The 19,731-nt window shown below is 37.6% G+C and overlaps 1 protein-coding gene across 2 annotated transcripts; it reads left to right on the top strand.

Moving 5' to 3' along the window:
- The first annotated feature begins 4,434 nt into the window (after positions 1-4,434).
- LOC103983812 (conserved oligomeric Golgi complex subunit 1) lies at positions 4,435-19,538 on the top strand. Of its 2 annotated transcripts, none has more exons than XM_009401102.3 (7): positions 4,435-6,694; positions 9,098-9,292; positions 13,861-14,165; positions 14,358-14,543; positions 17,528-17,705; positions 18,774-19,084; positions 19,175-19,538. In XM_009401102.3, exons 1-6 carry the CDS (start codon positions 4,487-4,489, stop codon positions 18,951-18,953), a joined length of 3,252 nt encoding a protein of 1,083 aa, XP_009399377.2. In that variant the 5' UTR covers positions 4,435-4,486; the 3' UTR covers positions 18,954-19,084; positions 19,175-19,538. The 2 variants fall into 2 exon arrangements, with proteins under 2 accessions (XP_009399377.2, XP_009399375.2); XM_009401100.3 differs by having other exon boundaries at positions 19,191-19,538.
- The last annotated feature ends 193 nt before the right edge of the window (positions 19,539-19,731 follow it).

A 19,731-nucleotide genomic window follows, 5' to 3' on the forward strand; every position in this document is an offset into this window, starting at 1 on the left:
ACCTCTATCTACTGTGTTGAAAGATACAAACATATACAAATATTACATCGAATGTCCTATATACTTATTTGTCCATAATATTCTTTCCCACTTATTTATTCGACATCCCCAACAAAGTCTCTACGGACGCTATATCTCCTCACATTTAGTAAATCTTCAATTTATGCTTTAGTTGCAATGCATCTCCCTTGGTTTGTAATTACTCTCCACCGCTATTGTTGAGTGCTCCAACTTTAATATGCTAACACTGCTTCAGCTTGCTAGTAACTTTGACACTAATATGTAGTCGATCAAGTTGTGTTGATCTTTGCCTTGTAAATACCTCAGATGAAGGAAAAGACATTCCTTGTTGTGTATCAATCTCTCAAATGTCTTATACTATTTGAATGAGGTAGATGTCTATTGAAGCTTTAACAAGCATAATCTTGTTGACTTAAAGTTTTTGAGGTCTTTCATTCATGAAATTTATCCATCGATTCCTCTTCGACTTAATTGTTGTCTCTAAGTAGGTTCATATCATATTTACTTTTGATTAATATTTTATTAGGAAATAAAGTGGGTAATATACTCTTGGTAGAATCGATCATCATTGGTAAGGATTTGATAATTTTTGTCTTTCATTAAGTCTCTTTGAATGATTTTTTAACTTATACAAAGCTCCTCTAGTAGATAAATAAGAGAATTGGGGTACTTGATTTCACCCATTCTCTTAAGAGTTGATAAAGCAAAGGTTACATGACTTCGCCTGCCTCCTCGAGGGTTACTTTATATCTCAAGCTAGTTACAAGCCATCGCCTCCTCTTTGCTCACACTTCTGAAGCACCTGAAGTGTTTATATTCTTTGCGTTGAGTTAGCTACTATAATGCACATCTTCGTTGTCATTGAACTTCCAGAATACAATAAGCTTTGCCCGAATAGAATAAAATTTCACCTCGACTTGGAGCAAGCCTTTGATATTTTTGGTTGCATTTGGGATTGTACCATCTTTTCTATCATTTTTATCATATACTCATTTCAGTAAGAAAGGTATAGCACTGTGTATTGCTTACTCCGTTCATTTGTCGAGCACTTCTACATTGACTTGAAGTCACCCACTTTTACCAATCTTAATGAAAAATGCATCGACACTGGTCTTACGATGTTCCTTGATATCTGTCATTTTGCTTTGTCTTGATACCTGGAGTTTGTATTTGTATTCTTCACCTCCTTGGTCCCCTTTCACGACCATGCACTTTCCTTCCATGAGAGACAAAGATTGATGACTCCATAGAAGTCCTGCCTCTGTGGCAATGTGGCATTCCTTTGAGTCCATTTCTCTCTTAATCAATGCATGGTTTTGTGTGGCTATATCCCTCAGGATTCATCATCGCTTCCTCGCTCCTTTTGACCACTTGCTTCAACACATTTATGTTCCTCAAATAATTCCCCTTAGTTGATGAAAAAGATAGATTGTAACTCCCATGCGTGACCTCCGTCATCATGTTGTAAGCCTTACGCCAATTTTATTTTTCTTTGTGTCCTTAGTAACAACATTCACTTATTCGACCTTGTCTTCCAACTTCTCGGGCTCTGGTAAGTGACTATGAGCTTTGGAGTAATCCAACTCTCCAATTGCTTTAATCATATTTCTATATAATCAAGTCCCCTCTCCCATGGGATTCATTAGTACTTGAACTCGGAATCCATCTTACATAGCCCTTGTATACTGATGACTAAGATTTTTATCCAATGTAAAATTTGGTAAACGCACGAAAGACTCGCCTATGTGGTACCATAACATTCACTCATTAAATCAATAGTCCTTCTTGCTATTATATTACTCATTGAAGTGGAGCTTCCAATAGCTCCCGATTATATATCTATATGATCAAGTCCCTCATGGGATTTCTCTCACATGTGTAGCATTGCCTCGAACTATTCCATCATGATCTGTTGTACCATGTCGCATCTTGGTGATATCTCAATTGCATTCTGATATTTGTGGGATGAACTCAGACTATAATCTCTCTATGTGTGGCCTTTGCCAACACATCGCAGGGCTTTCACCACCCTTGATTGTGTTTGCTCTTTTGATAATTGACCTTTATCCACTTGCTCTTGGGTCACACATAGATGAAACACATCTCTAATACAATCTATCACCCAATAACTCTTGATGTCCACTGACTTTATTAAAATTAGTGCACTATTATTTGGATTATAGGCCCTTGCTCCTAGTATAATCAACTACACACAACTTCCTTTATAGTAACTCGAATGGTAGAGCTATAGCATATTCTTCAAGAGTACTTGCCTTTGCATCCTCTTGCCCCATGCTAAGGCTTTCTGACCCTAACTATACCTCTAAAAGTTGAGTCGCCTTAGTCCCTCCATCAATTGTTTCATCGAGATAAAGTGTATATGCCTTGAATCTTCCTTCGACTTTGACATCATGCAAGATGAGTCCACTACATCAGAATAAGGGACATGATCTTACTCTTGCATTTATAAGAGTTTAAGTCATTAACTTTTGTCCAAGGAAAGCTTTGTGCCTCTATTTCATATTTTGTTTTCTATGTCAACTCCCTTCATATAGCTTGAGGACTTCACCAAGTTTCACTCATGTTACTCTACTCCTCGGTTTGCATTGAGTTGATGGTAACCCTCGCGCCCATCATTTCATGGGTCAGCCCTCCATTGGGCTCGATCTTTCACATCAACTCTAAGTGTACCTTTATTTGGTGTTGCCTAGGGTTGCTTCTTCACTTGATCTCGCAATGCATCCACCAACTCATTACTCATACAAGATTATGCGATAACTTCTCATCGCTTATTCAGTCCATTAAACTTTATGGAGCTGTTGTCTTGAGATACCCCCTCAACATGTATAGTCCATTGCATATGATTCTCCCTATAGAGAATTAAGATTTATCCCTCATGAATATCTATCCCATTAGAGTAACTGTTCTCTTTGTATTCTTTCCTCTAGAAATTTTGGAGACTACCATCCTCTTGGACTACTCCGTCTTGTTGAACAATCTATGTATTGTTCCACCATCATGAATGTAATTGCTAGATTGTGACTCGTTGCCAAAATAGCTCTCGTTAAGGCCAATGAACTTATTACACACTTTAGCCTCTTATAAACATATTCTTCACATGTTGAAGAGAAAGTTTTTATGCCCCATGATACTAAGTTTTGATCGCCTTAGGTTGGTAATAGATAGTTTATCGTCCGCATACAAGCTCTTGTATGAGTATTGAATTCTTTAAATTAGCAAACTCTTTCTAACTGAGTAACCCATCTCTCTTTGCATGGTCTCATTCTTTGCCAAGCACCATGCTTGTCTTAAGCACCACCAAGTTTGATTATCAATATCAAGCCATATGTATTCTTCCTACTTGCTTGTCCTCATGATGCTTCTTGCATGAAGGGTTCGTCATTTCTTTGAATGTAAAATTTAGATGTATGTTCCTTTGAGTAATTTTATTCCTTACGTCTTTATGTTTGTTTCCCTCAAACGGTCGTATGTGCTAACTGCCTTCAATGCTGTCTTGTTAAGTTTCTTATGTTTACATGTCAAGTATTTCTAAATGTGTTTGCCCTACTTTGATACAATGTTATAGATTTAGTTGGTTTTGCCTAAATTATACTATTTTCTTATGAGTCCGTCCATAAAGGATTAATCTTCACGAAATCTTTTATGGTCGTTTAACTAAGGATTAATTAACTAAAATTTTAATTCTAACTTTCCGTGATCTGAATGTCCGGACCAGCGATAGTCGATAGCGCGACGGGGGCTTGTAGGCAACGATGAAGGCATGCAACCCCTCTCCTCCTCCTTATGTCGTAAGTCATTTAGTTGTGTTCACGTTTTACATGATATATAGTTCTATTTTGATTATCTTTTATGATTATTTTAGTCCTTTAAATATATGTTGTGTGTAGTTATCATATATAGATAAAATTATCAAAAAATAGATCATCTAAATAGTCATTTTAGGAGTTTTCTAATTTCATAGAGTGGTGCGAAGTGTCAACTAATATAACTCCCTAGAGCTAACCGGTGGGACATGATTGGATGGGTATTTAGAGTATTGTTTAAGGTTGGTTCATTGTTTTAATCTGTAGCAATGTTGAGTGGGCACTTGTAGGGATTTTTTGTCACCGCGGATCACCTAGGACCCTTTGTCGTGCAAACATTCAAAGCTTGTGATATTTATATTTATAATTTATATTATCCATCAAGTGTTTATTGAAATATTTATATATATATATATATATATATATATATATATATATATATATAATATTCTCTGTGGGCCGTGCGTATGCGTCTTTGGGCCTCACAACCGACCCCATCGTTCTCCCCCTTCCCGCTCTCTATTCCGATCTGCACGTGCCTCCACCACGACTCCTCCCTCGCAAATACCTCTCCCTCCTCTCACCGACCGCTAACTTCCCCCTCCCTCCGTTTCCCCCCCCCACCCCTCAGATCCGTCCCCATGCGATCACCTCCGCCGCCGGAGGCTGGCGGCGGTGCCCACGACGCCGAGTCCCTTTTCCGGTCGAAGTCGATCCCTGAGATCCGTGCCGGGGAGGCGGCGACGCGGCGGGAGATCAAGGCTAAGGAGGAGGAGCTCCGCCAACTCGTCGGCGAGAGTTACCGCGACCTCATCGACTCCGCCGACTCCATCCTCCTCATCCGCTCTTCCTGCGAGTCCATTGACTCCAACCTCGCCGCCATCGACGCTGCCGTCGGCTCCCTCTCCGCCCCTGCAGCCGCCCCCGTCCTCAGCCCCAACCCCGCACGCGCCCGCGTCTATGGCATCGCGTCCAGGGTCAAGTACCTCGTCGACACCCCCGAAAACATCTGGGGCTGCCTCGACGAGTCCATGCTCCTCGAGGCCTCCGGGCGGTACCTCCGCGCCAAGGAGGTCCACGGCCTCTTCGCCGACGACGCCGCTGATCGCGAGGTGCTTGCCAAGTTCCCGCTGCTCCGGCACCAGTGGCAGATCGTCGAAGGCTTCAAGGCCCAGATTTCCCAGAGAAGCCGGGAGAGGCTTACGGACCAGGGGCTCACCGTCGCGGCCTATGCTGATGCCCTCGCTGCCGCCGCCACCATTGACGATCTCGACCCAAAGCAGGTGCTCGGCCTGTTTTTGGACTCCAGGAGGTTGTGGATCTCGCAGAAGTTGGCGGGTACCTCCTTGGACCCTGATTCTTCCTCCTGCTTGCTATGTGATGTGGTGAGGACGATTAGATCTAGTCTGGGGCAAGTGGGCGAGCTCTTTCTTCTCGCATTGAATGAAATGCCGTTGTTCTACAAGATGGTGCTCGGATCTCCCCCTGGAACGCAGTTGTTTGGGGCGATTCCCCATCCTGAGGAGGAGGTGAGGCTTTGGAAGTCACATCGGGAGAAATTGGAAGCAGTCATGGTTCTTCTTGAGCCAGAGTTCATTGCTCAGACCTGTTCTTTGTGGTTGAGAAACTGCTGCGATGAGATCTTTGGGGTGCTGGCTGGCGGTGCTTATATAATTGATGCAATTGCAAGCGGACAAGGGCTTTCGACTGTTGAAAAACTGGTCTGCGAAGCCTTGGATGATCGAGGGGACCTGGAGGATAGCTTGGAGCAGTGGCTGAAGAGTGTTTTTGGCTCCGACATTGAGTCTCCATGGAACCAGATTCGAGGCATCATTCTGAAAGATGGGAAGGATATCTTTGAAGATAGGTTGGAAGAGGCATTTGTTAAAAGAATGAAGGAGATCGTGCATTCTGAGTTTGATAACTTGAGCCAGGATATCAACTTGAAGAACTCTATTCAGGCTATTGTGGAGACCACAGATCCAAAAGAAGATCAGGATGATTTCCAAGCTTACTTAAAGAAACCATCTAATGGTTGCGGTATTTGGTTCTCAGAGCCAATTCAAAAGAAAACAGGATTGCTTTATGCACTTAAGCTGACAATTTATGAGAATGACTTCCAGAATAGCCTTAACACATATCTTGGACCTGAAGTTACTCGGATCAGAGATGTGGTGGACAACAAATGCCGGAGCATAATAGAGGATCTCATATGCTTTGTAGAATCTCATAACTCTATTATTAGGTTAAAAGAGTTGGCACCATATCTTCAAGAGAAATGTTACAACATCATATCTGTTTTGTTGAAGGAAATTGGAGATGAACTTGCACAGCTTTCTACTTCTTTAGGCAGCAACAAGCAGGAAAATCATTCTTTACCTCACTCGATGCTTGTTGAGAGATCGCTTTTTCTAGGGCGTCTTTTATTTGCATTGCATAACCATTCAAGTTATATACCACTAGTTCTTGGTTCCCCGCGACAGTGGGTTAATGATATGACAGGTGTAGTCTCTGCTAGCCTACCATCATTTCCTCTGCCAGTGCAATCTAAGGTGGTTTTTGAGTCCCCAATCTCTTCTATCCCTAAAAGGCATACATTTGACAGTTCCAAAAGTCCTAGAAGACAATTTCTTGATAATCCAAGGAAGCAAACAATTTCAGCTGCTGCTGCATTGTTTGCATTGGATGACAGCACAAGCCCAAAACTTGATGAACTCAACAAAATTTTCCGAGAATTATGCATCAGAGCTCATAGCTTGTGGACTATATGGGTGTCTAAGGATCTAGGACTGATTCTTTCCAAGGATCTGAATAGAGATGATGCATTATCTGCATCCACTCCTTTACAGGTATATATTTCTTGTTCAATGTTCTGAACAGTTCTCAATAATAATAATTTCCATGTTATTTTTTTATTTTCCATGACTATATCCCTTGAATCTCATAGTTTGTATTGGTTTTAAATACTTCTCTCAAGAATTATATAGGAAAAAATCTTTGACATTTTAATGATTGCATTCATTTTTTTCCCTGTGGTGACTGAGAATAATTACTGAACATGAACTTGTATACATGCAGTAAACTATTTTAACCAAATGACTTGTTTCAATGAATGATTTCTTTCAAGTGTACATTGTAGTGTGGGAATGTTGTATTAAGTAACTAAAATAGGATAAAAAAGCTGAGACTGATGGCCTTGAAATTGAAAAATTCTAGTTGGCTATGTTGTGCACGCAATTAAATAGGGGTAAAACAGTCAGAACTTGGCATGTTATTGATTCGGTTATATCTGAGTTGAGCCGTGATTCAAATTACTAGGATGTTATGTGATGATATGTACTGTGTTAACAAAGCAAAGAGGCAAAATTGACAAACTCAAAGCTGCCTAGAAAATGAGAAACATCAAAGCAACATAATACATGTGACAGAATGAAGACATTTTTGTAGTTCATAGAGAATATAGTTCACTCAGTATCTTTTATGCTGTTAAAGGTGATATTTTCTTTAACCAACATTGGATGTAATTTGAAAAAAAAAATGCCATCAGACCAATTATTATTATTTTTCCTTTGACAATCTTTTTAAGAGGGAAGTCGTGGCATTTTACACCAGTATTGTATAAGTTTTTGATATTACTTTTAGTTTAGTATATTTTAGAAGCCAAGCATAACAAGCACCATTTTGTCGGTTTTATACATTAATTGCAAAATTTAGATTCATAGCAACTCTGGAAGGTTTTAGCTGGGTGAATTTTATAGTTTGGTATAATTTTACATCTTTTAAAGGTCAATGAAGTTCTTGAACAACTTGCATTTGACACTAGAAGTTTTTCCTTTCTATAGTTGAAGGGTCTTTCTAAATACAAATACTGTTAATTTTAGGTATTTGGAATTTGGAATTCGCATTTCATCACAGTCAGGCTTCCTGTCAGATAAAAATCAGTTCCTTCTATATGAATTATATAAAAGACGCTCTTCTGCTAGCCACATGATTATTGATATGCATCCAGTTAGCTGCTCTCTCATTATTGAATCTTTGAACAGGCATGCATAGAGGGCTACAAGTAGGGTTTCCATATATGCTTAAAACACCTTTAATTTTCAGTACAGCTGGAAAATATCTAAGAACTAAATTAGCATCTAAGCATAAGCACTAAATGTGTCTCTCTTCTTCCATTGTGTCAATGATTGCTTTGCACCTACTTGATCAGCATATTATCTGTAGGTTGCATCTGAACCAGTCCATAATGCTATTTGGTTAATTTCTATTTATACACATGCAAGTGTTTTTGTTACATGATTTTTGATTCTATGCTCTATGCTACCAAATGGAGAGTGCACATTAATTGCCTTTGTATTTATATACAGACATACAAATATTTAATAGAGATTCTTTCATGTAAAAATGTTTGTGTACAAAAGCACAATTTATCAAAGTCATTCAATAAAACTTAGTGTTTTGTGGTAAGGTAGAAAAAAACCTAAGAAGTCTTGTTCAAACAATAGAAAGGATTTTATGGTTGCTAGTTTGACTAATGATGTTCTTGGTAAGGAAGGATCCTTGGAGATAGCCCCAATTAGCTTTTGTACTTTTGTTGCTAGGGAAGTAGGAGGTTACTAAAGAATCCTAAAATGATTTATTCATATCAATTTGGTGCTTAGTCTGCTCATTTTGTATAAGTTCATGTGATGCAACCTGGATAAAGATATATACTTGTGTTTTTAATAGAAGAAATAAAGATAAAGATAAGGAATAATGTAAGAAGACAAGAAAAATTTAAATTTCTTTTTGGGTAGTTTGAAGTTTGAGCAGGAGTAATACGTGTAGTTAAGGGAAAACATTGAAGATCAACTATAACTTAAGAGGAGTAGAAGAAATTGATCAAATGACCTGTACTAGTGACATTGACTAACTCTGCTGGAATCTATTTGGTTGCCTATTATTGCCTTGTATTTGCACATTACATGTTAAAAGTCTCACTGAGAGACACAAGTGGTACCAAAGATTTGTCTAACTATTTCTTCTTGTCGGATATCACACATCGGATGTAACTTGCTCTTGTTTGAGAACTTGATGTTTCTATGTGATGTCATTATTCTTTAGCTAATTCACGAACTAATTGCATTTTTTCTTGTGTTATACTTGTCTATAATACAATTGTTTTCTTATATTTAAACTTCTATAATGTGTTCTGAGAGATAATTAGTCATGCATCTAGTTAAATTATACACAAGAAGCTATTGCCATTGTAGGGTTGGGAAGTAACAATCATCAAACAAGACGAATCCAATGAGGGACCATTGGAGATGACAATCGCTCTTCCTTCTGTGCCTTCACTCTATATCACCTCCTTTCTCTTTCAAGCATGCCTAGAAATTCATAAAATTGGAGGTCATGTTCTTGACAGATATACACTGCAAATGTTTGCATGGAAACTTTTAGAGAAGGTATGTTTCTTTTCGTCATGTTAAATATGTAAATTAATAGGTTGGTACTATTTGTTCTGTCAGTAGCTGCCTGATATTTATATCTGCATCTACATAAAATGTTTTCCTTTCCATGTGTAGTTTGTATTTGTTTCTATAGCTTTTAACATGTTCTAACCTGGGATGGTCAATAAAATCTGCTTTTATACTCCAATTTTGAATCAAGGATGTCATGTTGATATTTGTGCTTAGTGCATAGAAGATTCACATACACCTTAGTGCATAGAAGATACACATACACCTTAGAAGATGCACATATGTATATCTTAACAGATCGACTAAGATAGGCTGATTTTTGTTGTTGATTCAATAAGATTTCCTGTGATGTGGCCTCTTTATATGGAGACTATAATGTATAGGGAAAACAAGAAGAAAGTAAAAAGAGAAAAGAAAAAAGTGTTGGAAGGAAGTGATTAAGAAAGAGAATAGATAAATATCTTTGGTCTATCACAGGAGTTTATTTATAGTTGCCCAACAGTTTCTTAATGGATTTGTCACTCCTGAAATGTAAAAGTTACTATATGGCTGAAGGAGTTTAGTGGATATTAGTTGCTCAAGGTTGGACTCCAGATCGACTACTGGACATTAGTTGCTGATTTGGACTCCCAATCAATATAAAACTTGATGAAGTCAAAATTAGAGAGTTTCTCACTACATGTAAAATGTATATTTTTCACTTAATCATGTAAATGTAGCATTTTAGGACTCTAAAAAAAGGAAATGATAAATCCAAAATCCTATAGTGAGTTGAGTTGATGCTTGCCAAATACCACTCCAGCATAACATGTTTCAGACCATACCAACAATCCCTGCTCATGCCATCCAATTGCAAAACATGCATAGAAATATCTTGGCAGGTTAAGCACATACAAGCAGGAAGTAAGCATTTAAATCTCCCTTAGAGCTGACATAGTCTAGAAAATATTTGGACATTATCAATAGAAGTTTCAAATGAAATTAGCTCTATAGCAAGTTTGCTCCAAGACATCAGTTCCAAATTGTTGAAGTTGTTTATTGCAATGAATTAAACCTCGATATGTACCACACATTGTCCTCTTTTTGGTCCTCTATGTTAGTATGTTACAGTATACACTGAGATCACTGAAGAAAAAGTTGTTGTTTGTACCTTGATATATGGTAAGCTATGCTATTACCACTTAGATCGGCTTGATATTAACACTTTTAATTAGGGTTTTTAATACCATTCCATATCGCCCGGTACGAGCGGTATGCACCAATCCGCCAGCTGACCGGCACACGGAACGCCTGCTATTGGGCGTTATCAACCTAGCTATAGCTAGGCAGGGTGAGGAAGAAGAGGGCGTTCGAAGAAGAGGGAGAAGCGTCAAGAAAGAGTACCACGGAGTCATCGATGTGTCATCACTAGCGTCTCGATGAACTTGAGCCCGTCAAACCTCGACGCGAACTTGTCTTCCACGCCCTTTCTCGATCTCGATCTCGATCCGACGCTGCCCTCCCTCGATGATCCCGATCCAAGAGGTAACGACGAGGAGAGTCGTGCCTCCTTGGAGGGGGAGTTGGAGGCGCTAGGATCAGGGGAGGTGGCGACGAGAGCAGCGAAAGAGGCGGCCTCGAGGAAGGCGACGAAGACCCCGACATTTTTCATCTCCGAATGGTCTCCTTCGTCCACTATCGTCGCATGGAGAACCTTCCGATGTTGATGTCGTCTTTCTTCTCCCCACCTCCTTGACATTGAAGGTTGCAGACGAGGCGATTGCTCAGTATGCCGTATCTATATCTTTTTATATCTTTATATATTGATTTTTCATTTTTATATCTTTTTTATATATATTAAATATATTTTTTATATATTTTTAGTGATCCTGAGTGCCTAACTTCACATTTAGGCATTGTCTACGCTTGAGTTAGATGGATTGTCTTCATCAATACATATAGGATGGGGATAGGGTGGAATAATGCCATCGAAGGTTTATATATATATATTTATATATTTAGTATTGCTTGGTACTAAAATTGATTTTTATATTTTTTTTCTAGGTATACTGTTCAGTATGCCATATCGTACCGTACCGAGCAAAGTTCGGTACATCAGTACAGTACGAAATTTCAATCCTTGCTTTTAATAGACTATGATAGTTGAATCAAGGTTTCAAATCTCGATTTGGTAATCATGACAGTCCTCGGTGAACTGATCCAGTACTGATTGGGTATATACTGTGTTGGTATGCTCATTGGCCAGAGGAGGTGGTGGGGAGGAGGTGGAGAGGAAGAGGAGAACGTGGTGGGGGAGGAGAAGGTGGTGACTTGTATGATAAGAGGAGAAAGAGGTGGCAATGCTGACAGAGGAGGATGTGGCATCAACATGATAGGAAGGAGGTGATCATAGTGAGAGAGAGAGAGAGAGAGAGAGAGAGTGTACCAAGTTCAAATGTGTTAGTTTTCAATATTGTCAACCGTAACATACCTTAATTGACAAGGATGCTTTCTTATCTATAAGGTTGATTTATTTTGACAAAGGCATTTGTCGGAGACTGGAAATGCATTGGGCACATATATATATATATATATATATATATATATATATATATATATATGACTTAAAGACACAAATACTCAGATAAATAAATGCTTTACTCTTGTATCATGCATATAGTATTGTCATTTTGAAACTCAAGAGCCATTTTTATTTGAAGGCTTATCATTAAGGTTTATAGCAAAATGCCCCATGTAGTTTGAGTGAGGGACAAAATCTATTGGGTGCTCGTTTATAAGTTATTTTTGTGTATCATCTTGATAGTAGAGCCACTTTACATGCATCATACATCTGAGAATCATTAGTTATGTAATATCTACTAGCATGATCATATAATGATCTACGAGAAAGAGTTAATATTGGTCGAAACAAATCCAAAAATTCATTTAGAATTAAAAACTTTCATTGATGAATGATCATGATTTTTTAATTGTCTTCATTTTTGCTTGAAATGAAGAGAAGTTTATGTGATGCCTTTTGATGAAGAATCAAGGAATAACTTAAAAGAAAATGACATATTTTGTTATCATTTGAGCCAGTGAACGTTACAAGATGATATATTTCATTTAGTGTACCTGCTAGCCTTTTAATATAAAGTTCTTGACCATTAGTTTACTGTGGTTTCTCATGTCACATGAGCCCCTTGCTTATCTATGTCTATATCAGTTTTTAATAAGGTTTGGCTGCACTCCCTGAGAGAAGAAACTAGTGGTTTTTTTATCATCAAGGAATGGATCATGGAAGGGATATGCAAGGGAAAGTGTAAGGTACATACAGAATGGTGCAGATGTTGCCTGGAGTGGGTTTGGTGTAATTTTGATCTGGTCTATTAAAAGCTACCAAATCTATTTATTTAGTCCAATTTATGTTTATTATAAGACACTTCTTACTTCGTATTGCTGAAATGAAGATGACTAAAGTTAACTTTATTAGGTAATAAATATCTTGTTTAACAGTTGACTACTAGTTTAAATTATAATTTAAATTAAGTATAGCACTCTGAACTTAATGATTAATAGAAAATAACTCCTTTTCTGAAAAATAATTCCTTCCCTTCTTCTACTTGAATTTTAGACAAAGGAGGGTAAGGTCCCATTGTGTTCTTACTCTTTCATATCTACAATCCGGTTCATTCGATTACTAGAGAGATGGACCCAACCCAGAATACGAACTGTAAAAGAATACACCTATTAAACTGATCAACGATCACAGGAATATTGTGATACTGGTTACAGTACCAACCAGCCAGCCAAAGAGTAATCCTTTCTATGGTATATCGGCCATTTCCCCTAGCCAGTTTCTTTTAAGAGGCCAAATTGGAACTAAACCAAGAGAACCAAAAAACTGAAGAACATATAAAATATGGACCATGATTGAAACAGCCAGTCAGTTTTCCACTTTGGTTAGTTTGGTTTTTAACACCTAGACAGTTGTCAAACTAGCCAATAGTCTCTTCCGTTGGGATCTTTTGCCCATCCATAGAATTGTGCATGGTACAACCTTCTCTGATTCTGACATGTCTGAAGAGGATATAGATGTAAATTATCGAGTAGAAGGCATGTGGTGAGAGATAAATGAGGGCAGACTTACTCGTTTCTAGCAGTGATGAAGATTGGATAGGCAGTAGGGTATGTATAGAGTATCAAGCATATGATACTAGGTACTTCTAGCATCTGCTCAATATCATATATATTTAGGTATCTGGTTTATATACAAATGTGAGACACAACTTGTTAGTTCCAGTTGCAACGAGATGAACAGTTGATGAAGTATGGTTTGCATCCTTGAGGTTCACAAGAGTCACATATGTGCTATATATCCTCATACAACCATTTACCAATTATCGCAGGCTGTTTTTTGTTGTAAACACTTGATGCCACTGTTGTTTTGGTCAGATGAAGAGCTCATTCTTTGGTGGAAACAGAATTATGGAGTTATTTTGGAGAGCATAATTTTGCAGTGCCTCCAGACAATTCTAGTTATTTTTTATGCTAATTGACAGATTGACTTACAGGTGGTTGGTATATACGAAAGTTTCTTATCAGCTGTGAAGAGTGGTGAATCTCATGTTTCAGAAAAGGGAATCTTGCAAATTCTGCTAGACCTAAAATTCATTGCTGATGTTCTATCAGGGGGCAAAGATTCCACCACCAGTAGTCCTGAATTAAATGCCGCAGAGAATTCATCAAGAAATGTATCACTGAGTCCTTCGTTGAGATGGAAGCATCCATATGCCCAGTCTGATTCTGCTAATGTTGAGGCTGTTACAAGGCTAATAAATAGCTTCTCACTGAGGCTGGATCCCATTGATTGGGCTACGTAAGTACTTTCTCCAAAAGTTTTGATGCTACACCAACAATTGAAATCCTTATACTGCTTTTGCTACATATGGTAAACTAGTAAACTTGAATTTTGGTTCTGCTTTTATTTGTCTTGATAACATGTATAAGGTTATAGGTAAAAGATGCAGAGATAATGTGCTTTGTTTTTGTTTATATAAAATTTTTACAGGTATGAATCTTACCTTTGGAAAAATGAGCAGCAATCATACAAGCGATATGCTGTCCTGTTTGGCTTCTTGGTCCAACTTAATCGCATGTACACAGACACTATTCAAAAATTGCCTACAAAGTCGAATACAGGCTCAAACATCATGAGATGCTCCACTGTTCCTCGATTTAAATACCTTCCAATCAGGTTGGTGTTTTTTTGCTTAATGTGCAACATTCTATTTTTGAGCCATCTGTATGTTATGCTTTGGATTTTGATCAAGTTGATGTTGAAGTTTAGGAATGCGATCCTTGCAGGATCACCACCTAACACCAACTTTTAAAGCTAAAGTCTTCCATTAAGAAGCAGCCGTTTGGTTCCTTATATTTTTGTCGCTTTTAAATCATTATCTACTTTTCCTTTACTCTTGAATTGTCCCAACTTTTTTGGTAACTAGCTCATAAAATTACAATTGCTGAAGGATACATGTTTACGACTGGTCTTCCATTCTCTAGAATGGTCTTTGTGGGAGGTTAATCACATGTGGATGAAAAGTATGCCAAAAGTTTTGAAGGACTATTAATATCCTAGAATATATTGGTTCAGAAGTGTTGATTTTCAGTGATGCGAGCCTTGTCCTTCCATCACTGTTATATAAAGAAGCTTCTTAGTTCTTAAGACGATGTAGATGTTGGGTATTATTGTCTTCCAAATAATGTGATTACATTTAGTTGCAATAGTTATGAGATATAGACAAAAACATGCTTGATAGGTTGTTAAGGAGAAAAAAGAGATTAGTTTGTAAATCTTCTAAATAGCGAAAAATTATTTAAAAATTCTTCTGTTTAATTTACTGGTTGCCATGCTGATGTTTTGAATGCCTAATAGTCAAACTACAGCAAATTATGGGTGAACAGAATAGGTATTATGTCGTAGTTCTGTCTTTCAATCCATTGATCTAAATATTGGATACAACCAATCCAACTGCACAAAGCCTTGTTTTTACGTATCAGACTTTTACCTGTAGCTGAAGGCATGAAAAAGTAAAGGTGGCATGCCGTTCTTATGGCCTTGGAGTTCTAAGAGGACTTAAAGTTATGTTTTCTTAATTGTATGATGCACCAATGTCTTACACATTCATAATACAGAGTTTGAATTTGTTTTCTTGGCTTAAAAATGTGGATCAAAAGTCTCCTTACTATTAATCTTCTCTTATTTGACAAAGATGAGAAGCTGGGATCTATGGTTAAGTTCTGCATAACTGGTTCAATTTACATGATAAACTTTCCTAGGCCTATTTTTGCTTATTCTTTCAGCTATCTAGTTGCCATATCTTCTACACTTCGTTTACCTCACCAATTCTTTTAGCTTCCTTCAATAGCAACCGAACAATATGGTGTTCTAACCAAGGTCTGTCGTATCGTACTGTACCGGCGTTTCGATCCGGGCTCGGTACCGGTATGGTACGGTGTATCGAGTACTGTAACACTTTAGCCTCTTATCGAGTACTACAGTGCTCGGTACAGGGCGGTCCGCGTACCGCTGGCCTGTCAGACCGGTATGTACCGCCCGTGCCGGGCGGTACGGTCCAGTACGGCAGACCTTGGTTCTAACAAAAGAACCAATAATTTTATTATGGCTATTTTTTTTATTATCACTATGCTAATACGATGTCATGTAAATCAGGATTAGTTATGTGTCATTATGGTTAATGGCGATCAGAATTTTATTGTCGCTGTGCTAATATGATGTCATGTAAATCAGGATTAAATATGTGTCATTATGGGAAATGAAGATCACAAATTTGCATTTCCTCAACTAATCAGATTTCTATATCTTCATTTTCCAGGAGGGTACAACTCACAACTCTTTTAGCTTCATTTTAGGACTTCCAATTTTGCTAGTGTTTGTGCAAGAATCCAACTGTTCCTCTATGGTTATTCTAGCAAGAACTGGTTGCAACATAAAGTAATGAAAGTGGTGTTTCAGTAACGTTCAATATAATATATGAGTAATTGAGGATCACAAACCTGGAAAGATGGAATGAAATTTTGGGAAAAATGATTTCTAATTAACTTCATCACTTTAGAGGATTCTTGATTGACGATAATCTCTGTGCTGCTGGATCTTAACTAGCACTTCATGTGACAGATGACTTGCTAGATCAACCAAGTATGATTAATCGAACTAGAAGTATAAATATGAGAAGACAAATTCATATTTCATCTCTTTCGAGATTGCAAAAAAATGAGTGCACTACCATAAGTGTGAACCTGGAGGGAGGGTTTGAGTGAAAAAAAAAGTGAAAATGAAATGTGCAAGGACCATGTCACATGGTTTTCTCAACAGAAATATAATCTATCATGTCATAGTGGTGGGAAGCCTAAATTAGAAGTTTTAGGTTTAATGAGAAAACGAGATCATGTTCCTTGGTGCCTGATCATTGCAATATTATCTGTTGGTAGTATGGATTGCTTGAAAAGGTTTTATGGTAATTTATTTGCAAGGGTTTGACCTATTATCTGATGAGACACCACTAATTCAGGAGCATATAATGAAAGTTGGTATTGTTTAGATGGTCTGTTTCTTTTAAAGAGAAATGAAGTTGACAAAGTAGTATTAAAAGATCCCAATGAACTTACAAAGTAGTTTATGCTAGTCTGAGTTGACAAAGTGCATGTTTTGGAGTATCGCATGTAGAATTTGTAGGCCTTGTCTTCTACAGCAAGAGGAGAGGTACTTCCTGGTACAGATGCTATGGGACACTAGAATTGTTTTAAAGTGTCAGGACACTGTGGTAAGCTCAGTGTGTATAAGACCAACACCTATTTATATGATCATTACGAAATGATTTCAATCTATAGTTTTAGCATCTTCTTCATGGCTACTAAAAGATCTTGTCTAGTTGTATCATCCACTTTGTTGCAAAAATTATATAGCTAAATTTGAAGCTTTATATGTGTTTGCTATATGTGAAAAAAGTAGTTCTAGATAACATGCACCAGTTGGTTAATGTTGCAGCCAGTGGTGGAGCAAAAGAAGATTAAATTTATAATTAGATTGGTAAATTATTGCTTGAAAAAATGTTTGTTTTCATCTTAGATTTTTGAAAGTATCACTCTCATTCAATTAACCGTACCCCAACTTACTAATTATGATGTGATTATGATATTAACTTTTTTCCCCTCCAGTGCTCCTGCCTTGTCTTCAAGAGGTGCACATAAATCAGCTCTGCAGGCAGCTGATGATTCCACAATGAGGAGTTCTTGGAAAGCAAACACAAATGGAGAACAATTGTCAAAGTTCGAGTTTGATGATGGTACAAATTTTGGAGTTGCAGCACCATTGCTTAAGTCCATAATGACACAGGTACATTAATTTTGACAATATTACATAATTCTTTCATGAGTGACTTGGTGACTTTATTTAGATTGTTTATAACTTTATGCAAGATATATTTAGGCAATGACAAAGGCATGCTTGAACATTCAGCATAGACGGGTTTTATATTGGATTATTGATTGCAATTCAAGTTTACGATATCAAAAGACTGTATTATTGATTAATTGTTCTGTGGATTGTGCTCATGATTTCTGAGTGGACTTAATCTTCAAAGGCCTTTGTATTATTTATTCAGCACTCCAGCCCCACAATACCATAATCGCCTAGCCATGATGTGCTTATGTTTCCAAATATGTTGCATAATAGATCAGGCCTATGGAACTTTGGGGGGTTAGTCAGTTGCACAAAATTATACTGTAATTGATCAGGTAAATGTTTTCACCCACCAAATAGCCTGTTGGGCTTTAGGAGACCTCTCTATATTGGCATCATGTTTCTAGGATGATGTTAGGTTGACTAAAATTGTTGAATAAGCTTTCAGCATTCTCTAGTTGCGTCGTCCTTGTAGACAACTGCATATGGATGGAAATGGCTTGGATTTCAGCCACAAACATCAATTCCACAACTGTGTTCATCAATTTTTTGTAGTACTAGTACTCGAATTAATATTGATTTATCTTCCTGTACTGCAGGTCCTCTAGATTATGTGCTTTGACTTCTTTTGGTGCCTTAGGAAAGACTAGCTACCCAGTCTGAAAATTTTCCAACTCAATCACTTCTTTGCTGAATTACTAGTCTCCCATATGAATGTCATACATCATCTTTGTGGTAATTTAGAAAATGTTAAATCCATGTCAATATCTTCCCATAGACTTAAGCAAGTTGGCATGCGCTCCATCAGCTTGATTTTTGGCCTATATGTATAACCTCACTGTTGGAATTGATCTGCAACAGTGCTTTATCTCCTAATATTTCTGATATAGCTTGCTTTGATGTTTGTCTAATTTTTTTTAATTATGACATTTTGCTGTGTTCCAGCTACCTGGAAACTTAGAACTGGGTCTCTGCTTTAACTTTATTGTCCAAAATAAATAGGTTGGCAGCAAATTTGGGGAGAGTACCTCTAGGTGGGGCTCCATGCTGTCTGATGCACAAGTCGGTAAGCTCAAGGACAGATCTGCAGCTGCCATGTCAACATTTGGTGACATTCTTCCTGGCCCAGCAGCCGGACTATTGTCGTCTCTTACATCAGGGGCTGCCATGTTTGACACTTGAATGCTGGTGGATCTGTGTTTGTTCCATAGTGATTTTGAAAATTGATCAAAACCCATCTTATACTTCATGAACTGGAGAGTAATAGAGGCAGATGTGTACAGCTACACTAGCACGTAATTGGTGCAGTGAAGGTGATAATCCTTCTAACTTACAATTCATGTTCAGTTTTGACACACATTTTATACAGTTAAAGACGTCTCTTATTTGATTTTTCTCACAAGGTTTCTATTCTTGAAGATATTGGAACTTCTCGGACCTGCGAATCTCTCGGAATGTTTGTAGTAGAAATTGGACTGCAGCGTTGTATATGGTCCTGCATCTACATAGCACCAAAATAAAAGAAAAAGGCGGCATATCCAGAAGGGTCCGAACCATTTAATCTTGTTTGGTAAGTTGTACGTAGTTAATTCAAGGTATGTTGGTATCTGTTTTTCATGATTATATCGTCACCTATGTCATCACCTGAATACATATTAGTCTCTTTTCGTTGGTCATTCAGAATGGTAGAGACGGCTTCCCATGTAATTTGTTCACAGATTTTGTATGTGATTTTTGAAATAATACAGAGGTTTCATAGTTATAAAATCCGAATTGGATGGGTGGATCAGATCCGAAAAATCAGGAACTGAACCGCTTATTGGTTCGATTCGATTTGAAAATATCCTCAACTATTTATTTAATATCAAAGGTCTTTAAATTTTTTTCATGGGCATATAAGTGTTTTCTAATTATGAATATGTTTATATTCTTTATAACATGATATTTATATTTTATTCTT

This window comes from Musa acuminata, chromosome BXJ1-5 (assembly GCF_036884655.1).
Source record: "Musa acuminata AAA Group cultivar baxijiao chromosome BXJ1-5, Cavendish_Baxijiao_AAA, whole genome shotgun sequence".
NCBI classification, from domain to species: domain Eukaryota; kingdom Viridiplantae; phylum Streptophyta; class Magnoliopsida; order Zingiberales; family Musaceae; genus Musa; species Musa acuminata.